Raw genomic sequence first — 10,229 nt, 5'->3', positions numbered from 1 at the left:
GAACGATCAATACCGAAAAAGATATCCGCATCTCTACAATGGTGGAAGACCATTAGACTTAATATTTAATGAAAAAATTTAGATTTAGATCTCTTCTAATAGTCACATACATCTGATGTAGATGACTGATCTAGTTCAGATCAGCATATCTCATGTCTGACCAATCTAGTCGGCATGGGTGAGCACGAATGACTAAGCAACCTTATTCAAGTTCTAATTGATTAAATTGATCGAATAAGTGAGATTGGTGGGAGGATCGATCGATGCTTGCCTTAGACACCATCGAAATGATCAGATAAGCATACTCCTAATTAAAAACCACCGATCGAGTTGCTAAACTTATCTTAGATACCAATTGATCTATTAGAATCAAACAAGTTAGCCTAGTTACTCGGGCTCGGACCACTAAGCCAAATTGGATCTTGATTCAATCAAATTCACATCACATGTAAATCAATTTGATCAACTACAATTAAAGTCAATTTTGAACTCTTTTGACCTAATCTCAAGCAACTTTTGATTAGGTTCGATCAACTGTTTAAAATCGAAAAGGATTCTAGCCTGATCTAATCAATGATCCTAATTGTAGTTTAATCTTTAGATCTAATTTGTTCGATCCATATGCGGACCTCATATTTTATGTATTAAAATTTAGATCTTAAATTCATAATTTTAGATCTTTTAATTTTGAATCTTAATTCTCAATTAAATGCATTATTTATATGGATTTTAGTTTAGATGTCAAAATAATTTTTAATCTAAACTAATTCAGATTGTATTTTATATAATTTACCATCTGCAGAATCGAGTCGACTTATCCTGGTACTTGAGTCGACTCATCACAGTGAGTTAGCTCAATACTGAGACTGAGTTGGCTCACCTGTGATAAATAAAAAATTGTTTACCATGGTCCACAGAATTGAGTCGGCTCATCTACAAACGAGTCGACTTGCCAAGCACTTGAGTCGACTTGCCAAACACTCGAGTCAATCCGAATAATAATCGAGTCGACTCCATAGGCGTGCCAGTCACAGTTTCAGGATTTCATGCAAATAGAACCTAGGATTTTGGATCTACAATTTTGCAAAAATTAAGTTTCAGATCATGTGTCAAAAACTATATGTCAGATATATCATTTTTGATCTAAAACACATCTTAATACATGCATAAAAGATCTAAATCTAAAACATATATCAAATATAATTTTTTGTTTACTATTCTTCTTCATGAAAAATATCACAATCGGCACCTCTACACGTCATAAGAGAACTCATAGAATGGACAAGAGAAGGACTTTAATCTCTTTTACCTCTTATGATCGGACGACCATGGTGATTATCTCAATCTGAATACTAAGCTACTAAGAGATTTAATCTAACATATCACATATGTAAAGACTAAATTTTAGATCTAATTATCTTTCACATATCATACATATGAACTATAATTCAGATCTATATATGTAATCATATATCGCATATATGAAATAATTTCAGCAAACAAACTAGATCCAAATTAAACCTTCCTTAACGTATTCAGATCTGAAACTAATTTCAAACCTGAACAACTCATGATTTGTTTTAGATCCGAAATAATTTCAGATCTGAAACAATCATATAATCATATTACAATATATAAAAATTTTTAGATTTATCATTAATTAATATTCTACATCGTTCTTAGACAATGATTTATCAAAATGATGTCAACTATTAACTAATCTTCAGATCTAAATTTTGCAAATTAGATTTTAGATCAGAGTGATTTCGTGTTCGTATCAGAACCTATGGCTCTGATACCGCTATTAGAAACTTCGATGGTTACGTACGTATAGTTTAAAAATTTTTCATAAACTAGTTTCATCTGCAAACCATGTAAGGATCTTCATATGAACACATCACCATGATCTGAAATCTGAAAATAAAACAAAAGTGAATAACATAAATCGGAGATCTGATCTCCATACCTGATCGGATCTTGCAGATATCCAGGGTTCGTGTCGTAGCCGCACAAGCATCCTACTTCTATTGATATCCACACGGAGATATCCGATCGAAATACCGAGGCCACCGATATGCTAGTACCTTGCAGGTTTCACTCCTCAGCTTGGATTTGAGCCCTTCTAGATCTCGAAAAATAGGGTTGCATCAGGGACTATTGCACGAACCCTTCGTACAAATTTGTTGATCACTAGACAAGATGAAAAAAATCTTTTTCTTCATCTTTTCTTTTCTCTGCCCAAACCCCCTCAGATCCCTATCTAGAGGTGGAAGTGGATGTTGGGAATAAGAATGAGGAAGAGGGAGTTGAGGAGAAAGAGAGGGTGCCAAGAAGTCATGTACAACCACTTGCACATGCCCTAGTTCTCTCACTTTTATTTTGTCACACAAAATAACTCACTAATTAACTCCTAATGGCCTTAATCAGATCTGATCTGATCTTGGGCATGGAAGAAAAGGGGGTGATAAAAAATTTGGCGTGGATGAGAAAAGGAGGGCGGCACGGTGGTTATGGCGCATGCGCCCAAAGAAAAAAAAAATCCCTCATGCCTTCATACCCATCTTAAATATTTTTTGTTGCACAAGAGGAGGCCCTTTTCCACACCAAAACCAACATCTAACAATCAAGATTGGTTTAAAATCAGTTAGCTTTATCCCTTATCAAGATAAGAGATAAAACAAACCAAAAGATGAGGTGGCGCCTCATCCTAACCTCCCTACGCGTGCACCCAAAAAATACAGTGACAAAAATCACCATCCATTCCCTTTTCTGGTCAACTAAATGGAGAGAGAAGTCCAACGAACCTGGGCTCAAGAGGTGAGGATCAATTTGATTCAAACTGGATCCAAATCAAGTTCAAATTGAGTTCAAATCGAAACCATCAATCCAATTGATAATTTGAATATGATCTAAGCTGTTGATCGAGTCAAGCTTTTTTTTTGTGTGAACCCTCAGATTTTATTCTATTTGATAGTGAGACATACTGTGATCTCCATCATGATATCATCGAAACTCTTTTCCATGGGTTGGAATTGTTCCAACTCACCCCAATAAGGATCGTGGGTTCGAAAAAATAATCCTAATGAGTTCTCATAATTCATCAGTGACGTCTAGCAGCATGTAATGACAACCTAACAGAATAGAAGAATGAACCTCTAGGTGCAGTTATCGTGTGATAGAGTCCTTCTATCGTGAGTCCTAACTAGACAGAGATTATAGAGAACTCGTCAAATCTCATCGTCAGTCATATACTAGATTGATTTGACTCAAATTTATTTATGAATTTCATAAAAACTCTTTTTCAGTATTCACACTTGCTTTGATCAGAGACTTCCTGAACTCAATCTCACGAATCGCATAGGACTATTTTTTTTCTATCAAGATCGATAGATTTCATCTAGGTACATCCTACTCAAATAATGAACTTGAACCTACTATTACCAATATACATAACAAGGATCCGAATAGCTAGGAATCAAGAAAATATGCAGTCAAACTAAATAGCCTCACTGCGAATAGCTAATACACCGTAGGTCAAAGAATCAGTTACACCACTGCAGCATCGAAAAAATCACTGACAAGTGAGTAGATATCCAAGTAGTTTTTCGTATTGGTCACGCTCAGTGTAAGTTATTCTTTAACAACTACCTGCACTCTCATCCCAGTATCTCCATATTATAGACTCAAGACTCATCTGCTTAGAAGGAAGATGATCCATGCATCGATCTTAAATGGGTTGATTATTGTTCTTCGTAACGATCCTACAATCGGAAGCATGTAGAAATTAACCACTAATGATATATGTCTCAAATTCTCAACACCTTGAGAATATACAAAATCATCTTTATTAATTTTTAGGATAAATTATGGATACATACAATATGATTGGTAATAAAAAATTATCCGACAAGTACAAAATATGTCCTAGAATTATGGTATGTGTTAGCCAAGATTGATTTTTAGGATATATATCTAACAAAATATTGGTACTTTGATACCTCACCACTGGGATGGTTAAATGTTGATACTTGATATTCTACCAATGGAGGTTATGCGCTGGGACTTTGATATCCTGCCAGTGAAGTGATTAAACTTTGGTACTTGATACCCTACCGATGGGCATTATGCGCTGGTACTTTGATACCTTGCTAATGGGATAGTTAAATGCTAGTATTCTGATACGCTACCAGTGATGTTGTGTGTTGATACCTTGATATTCTATCAGTGAGGTGGTTAAATATTGATACTTAATATTCTACTAGTGAAAATTATGTGATGGTACTTTGATTTTGATTTTAGTTCATGACTATCGAGACGAACGTGATGCTTCGAAAGAAATCGATTTATTAACGAAAATGAATTTGCATGAATCTTATTTTGATTAGTACAATATATTTTAAATCAATATACCTTACATGCTTATTTTCAATATATTATTATTGCTGAATTTATCTAACTGAAGTATATATTGCTAACTAAACTATCGAGCTCATTATTCTATATTTTACTATTTTTACAGATTCAAAGGGCTAGTTTGATTTAGAGATTCTATATAAAAGAGCGAATTTGAAGCAGAGTTTAATATCTTTATTTTAGATTAAAATTTATTAAAGTTGATGAAAATTATTAAATTTTATTTTATATCAAATTTTATTTTATAAAATATTTATTTGGATTATTTGAATTAAAATTAAATATTAATTATTTAAAATTTTATTATATTATAATATATTAATATCGTGTTTGGAATATTTTTTTCTATGCTGCTGCTGCTGCTGCTGCTGCTGTTTTTTTTTTTTTTTTCTGCTACTGTTTTGATTCCTTCACAGGTTTTCATCCCTGTATAAGTCTATCTATCCAGGTTAGGTCTCAGCCTCCGTTCGGACCGAAACGTCGAACCGCCTTCCACCCTTTCATTTTTATAAATAATATCGGTCGAAAAGCCAAAGGGTTATACCTCCTCTCCTTTCCTCTTGTTTGTCTATCTCTCTATCTCTCCCAATTGCTTCTCTTATCGCCGACCGAATACCGCCGCCATGGGGAGGAAGCCGGCGTCCGACGACCGCTCCTCCGCTGCCCCCTCCTCTAAGCCCTCAAAGTCCTCTGCCGCCGGCGGCGGTAAGAAGGAGAAGCTCTCGGTCTCCGCCATGCTCGCCAGCATGGACAAGCCCAAACCCTCCTCCTCCGCCGCCTCCAAGAAATCCAAGCCGAAACCCAACACCAACTCCTACATGGATGAGCTCGATATGCCCCCCACCGACGATGATGATGTTGATGAATACGATCTCGCCGATGTCGACGAGATCCCGAAACCGAAAACACGTTCCGCCGTCACCGAGCTGACCGCCGCCACACTCTCCGGCAAGGAGGTGAAGAAGCGGGAGAAGAAGGAGCAGATCGCTGCAGCCAACGCCGAGAACGCCCGGAAGGTGGCCCTCAAGGACGACAAAGACGTCTTCAACGTGGTCATCGGCACCCGCGCCTCCGCTCTCGATCCCGACAGCCAGGACACCGCCGCCGATGCCAACGTCCGGGATATTTCGATCGAAAACTTCACGGTGTCGGCCGCGGGCAAGGAGCTGCTCAAGAACGCCTCTTTGAAGATCTCCCATGGCAAGCGCTACGGCCTCGTCGGTCCAAACGGCAAGGGCAAGACCACCCTCCTGAAGCTTCTCGCGTGGCGGAAGATCCCCGTCCCCCGGAACATCGATGTGCTTCTCGTCGAGCAGGAGGTGGTCGGCGATGACCGGACCGCCCTCGAGGCCGTGGTCTCTGCCAACGAAGAGCTCGTCAGGCTACGCAAGGAAGTGGCCACCCTATCCGAGAGGACAGAAGGGGATGAGGACGATGACAATGGCGAGCGGCTTGCGGAATTGTATGAAAGATTGCAGCTTTTGGGCTCCGATGCTGCCGAAGCTCAGGCGTCCAAGATATTGGCGGGGCTGGGGTTCACCAAGGAGATGCAGGTTCGCCCCACCCGTTCCTTCAGCGGAGGATGGAGGATGAGGATCTCTCTAGCTCGAGCCCTCTTCATGCAGCCGACCTTGTTGTTGCTCGATGAGCCGACCAACCACCTTGATCTCAGGGCTGTGCTTTGGCTCGAGGAGTACCTGTGCCGGTGGAAGAAGACGGTCGTGGTGGTCTCCCATGACCGCGACTTCCTTAACACCGTCTGCAATGAAATCATCCACCTTCATGAGATGAAGCTTCATATCTACCGTGGGAACTTCGATGACTTCGAGAGCGGGTTCGAGCAGAAGCGCAAGGAGGTGAATAAGAAGTTTGAAACATATGACAAGCAGAGGAAGGCGGCGCAGAGGAGCGGAAGCAAGGCGCAGCAGGACAAGGTCAAGGAGCGTGCCAAGTATGTTGCTGCCAAGGAAGCTGCGAAGAGCAAGGGGAAGGGGAAAGTGGATGATGACGACCAGCTGCCGCAGGACGTCCCCCAGAAGTGGAAGGACTACACTGTTCAATTCAGCTTCCCTGAGCCTACCGAGCTCACACCTCCCCTCCTGCAGCTCATCGAGGTCAGCTTCAGTTATCCCAGCAGGGAGGATTTCAGGCTCTCAAATGTCGATGTCGGTATCGACATGGGAACGAGGGTTGCGATCGTGGGGCCTAATGGAGCAGGGAAGTCGACACTGTTGAATTTGCTTGCAGGAGACTTGGTGCCTACTGAGGGTGAGGTGCGCAGGAGCCAAAAACTGAGGATTGGGAGGTATTCCCAACATTTTGTGGATCTGTTGACAATGGAAGAGAATCCAGTTCAGTATCTTCTCCGTCTTCATCCGGACCAGGAAGGGTTCAGCAAGCAAGAGGCTGTTCGTGCCAAACTTGGAAAGTTTGGACTGCCCAGCCACAATCACCTTACTCCTATTGCCAAATTATCTGGTGGTCAGAAGGCTCGAGTTGTGTTTACTTCGATTTCTATGTCTAGGCCTCATATTCTATTGTTGGATGAACCCACAAATCATCTAGATATGCAGAGTATTGATGCTTTGGCTGAAGCACTGGAGCAGTTCACTGGTGGGGTTGTCTTGGTGAGTCATGACTCACGACTGATATCTCGCGTCTGTGAGGATGAAGAAAAGAGTGAGATATGGATAGTGGAAGAAGGCACCGTGAAGAAATACCCTGGTTCTTTTGAGGACTACAAGGAAGACCTGCTAAGAGAAATCAAGGCAGAGGTAGACGAATGAAGCAGTGCACAAAAGTGAGTTATATCTATTGTTTACTTATATAATGAGTTTTTTCTAGCTTTGAAGAGTTGCTGTACTATTTCTCCATAGTTTTCGGAGACCTTGCTCTGGGGTTGAGTCTTTCTTTATATGTATCGGTAAAAGCTCAATATGTTTACGTGAGAGATCATGAACTTTGCAATGCAAAGCAGAACTTCTATTTTATAAACTTGATGAGATCTGTTTGCTGCTGCAGTATGTGTGATCACGGATGCATGTGGCCCTAATCATGCCTGAAAACTCACTTCTGGTTGCTTGCAAATAAAAAGATTGCAGCAACTGGATTGTTATGTCATCAAATTTAACTATAACAACCAGGGAATGTCATACCGTACGGAACTAGATGGTAGGGGATGTATCATACCATAGATAGGGGGAGATACTAATACTTAGTACGCCGAACTGGCTTCATACCGAACATACCGACACAATAATAAGGTGGCACTGGTATGGCATCTGATACCGAGACGATATATCTTAGTAACAACTATCATTACGCCCGTTGGAATTTGCATTTTTCATCTTTTGAAAAATATGTACCATGAGCAAGAGAACTTTCCATTTTATAAAGAAAGTCCTTCGAGCAAGAGAACTTTCCATTTTATAAAGAAAGTTCTTGTTGATTAATTCTATACTATGTTACTTCGTGGTGATTCAATCTATCAATGTAGTGCCTCTGGTTCCTTGATGAAATCCCAAATTATGTAATGTGATTGGGTGCCCAAAATGTTGAATCAATTTTCCGCACCTACAGTGACATTGATTTAGGTTTTAGAACTTTTGGTGGTTCTAAATGCCTGGAAGGCTGCCATGCAAAATGTTGGTTGTGTTGATCCTTGCTGGACATGATTTTTTTTCCCCCTCTGTTCGGGTGGAATCCACATCTCCTCTTATTCACCAATTCATTATTTCATTTCAGTATGTTTTACATTTTAATTCATGGTGCTGAAGGTCTCCTCCACTTGAAGTGAGAATCCTGTTGTGGTTCCTGCAAGTCGTGGTTAGCACACGGCAATAATTCTCCAAGATTTTTGCGATGACGTAAGAGGTAGTGTATACCTTTGTTCATGAGGATGGTTCTGGGCATGTCTGAACTAGCCTATTTCATGTCAATCTATTCATTTCCTTTGGTGGATCTTATAGAAGTTCACATGGTGAAAATATAAAACTTTCCTTTTATCTCCATATTTTTGGTATTCTCTTTTAATTTGGATAAGAAGGATCTCATATGAAAGAGAAGCAAATCAAATTTATTCTTGTGTGTGTGGGTGTGTGGATGTAGGATCGTGGCTTGGAGGCCATGCTGAAAATAGGGTTCTAGGTTTAGTTGTGGTTGGAACTTTGATAGGATATAGAAGATGGCTTTTAGTTTTCTACTTGAAATTTCTGGAAATTACATTAGAATTTGTTGGAGTTAGATCAGAATAAAGATGAAAGCCATGAAAATTAGTAGGGAAACTGAAAGAAGAAAAATTGAATCAAGCTGAAGGAGAGGAGAAAAGATAAAAAAAACAATACAATATAAAGAAGTGGATTGCTATTTTTCCAAGCTTCTTTCTAGTAAATTGATGTAGTCAAGACCTTTCTTGAAGAATATTGAACTGGGTATGGGTGCCAATGTGATCGTAGTGCAGCAGGTGAAATTGAGGAAGCATTGTATGCTTCTTATAGTTTTAAATGAACTCAATAATTTATCACTTTCCCTTGGGAAATTGTAAAAGAACAGATAGAGTGACCACTTGACGAACTCAATAATTTATCACTTCACTTTGGGAAATAGTAAAAGAATAGATAAAGCGACCACTTGACTCATGGTTGGAAGGATGTGTATTGGGCACTAGATTATGGAGCAACAATTCATAAAGCGGATCTGTTGCATGTGGTTAGGTTAGCCTCTTGTACAGGTTCAAACTTGAAAATTGCTACATGAAGATATTGGGCATCTCCTTTAAGTGGCATCTCTTCAGTTTTTGGGTTTTGGTTGGTGCAGATGTTTGTAAATTATCTCACCATTTTGGGAGTTGAACGTGGTCCTTCGGTTCCATGTTGCGCCAGGATCCTTTGATCTTTCTATTCTATCGATGTTAACTTAATTACAAGCTAATTTTAGCAAAGTAATTCATTTCAAATAAGAAATTTTGGTTGTTCTCATATCTTCATGTATACTCTATGAGATGCAATGCAAATTTGAATGTCTTGGTTTATTTGGCTTCTACTAGTTGGAAATTGAATAGTCAAAGCTTGTTTTTAAAATAATAAATTGGTGATGTCGCACAGCATGAAGAGTGAAGAGCGATCCGATCGCTGGAATTAAACTTTGAAGATCAGCACAACGATGAAGGCAAATTGGAATGAAAAACCTTGGATTCTATGAAGTTAGTTTGAAAATTTGATTAGTATGTAAAAGCCACCCCCTTTGTACAACATAATAGAAGCATATATAGGACATGACTAACTGGGACATTAAAACCAGTACAAAATCATATTCCAAGTAGGATCCAATGATAAGGAAATATGATAAAATTATTTAATTACAAATGTAAATCCTAATCAAAATTGGATAGTCTCTAATGAAAAACTTAATAGGAAAAATGATGGTCCAGGCTGTCTCCACTACTTGCTTCACCTGGTAGATCCTACCATTGTCTGTTAGCATTAGGCCTATGCAGTTAAAGATATATGGTGTTCAGAAAATAAATGGCCTCCTAATCATTAAAATATCCCATGACTTTGTATCGTGGTCATTATCAGTACTGGACTTCAAAATTTGTTGCTTTCTTATTTAATCAATTACATGTGGTATCTTATCAAGAGCATCAACTAACTTTTGAAGAAATATATTCTTACCCAATGTATTAAAAATTTAATAATATTTCACCCATTAGGCCACTTCCTACCATCACACATCAATATCACACTATAAATGTTCCAATTGCTTTGATAAGTGGCTATCCGTAGATTTTTCTTATTATCAACAAGCAACTGATCATA

General features: G+C 39.1%; 1 protein-coding gene across 1 annotated transcript; it reads left to right on the top strand.

Moving 5' to 3' along the window:
• Window positions 1-4,939: 4,939 nt before the first annotated feature.
• Window positions 4,940-7,407, top strand: LOC105045396 (ABC transporter F family member 4). Its single transcript, XM_010923659.4, has one exon. The coding sequence runs from the start codon at window positions 5,037-5,039 to the stop codon at window positions 7,197-7,199; it is 2,163 nt and encodes a 720-aa protein (XP_010921961.1). The 5' UTR covers window positions 4,940-5,036; the 3' UTR covers window positions 7,200-7,407.
• The last annotated feature ends 2,822 nt before the right edge of the window (window positions 7,408-10,229 follow it).

This window comes from Elaeis guineensis, chromosome 5, assembly GCF_000442705.2.
Source record: "Elaeis guineensis isolate ETL-2024a chromosome 5, EG11, whole genome shotgun sequence".
In the NCBI taxonomy this organism is placed as follows: Eukaryota; Viridiplantae; Streptophyta; class Magnoliopsida; order Arecales; family Arecaceae; genus Elaeis; species Elaeis guineensis.
Note: the sequence above shows the minus strand (reverse complement) of the source record. Positions and strands in the feature narration are given on the sequence as shown.

Coding starts and splice junctions, on each gene's coding strand:
- LOC105045396 (XM_010923659.4), top strand. CDS start 5,037: ATGGGGAGGAAGCCGGCGTCCGACGACCGCTCCTCCGCTGCCCCCTCC.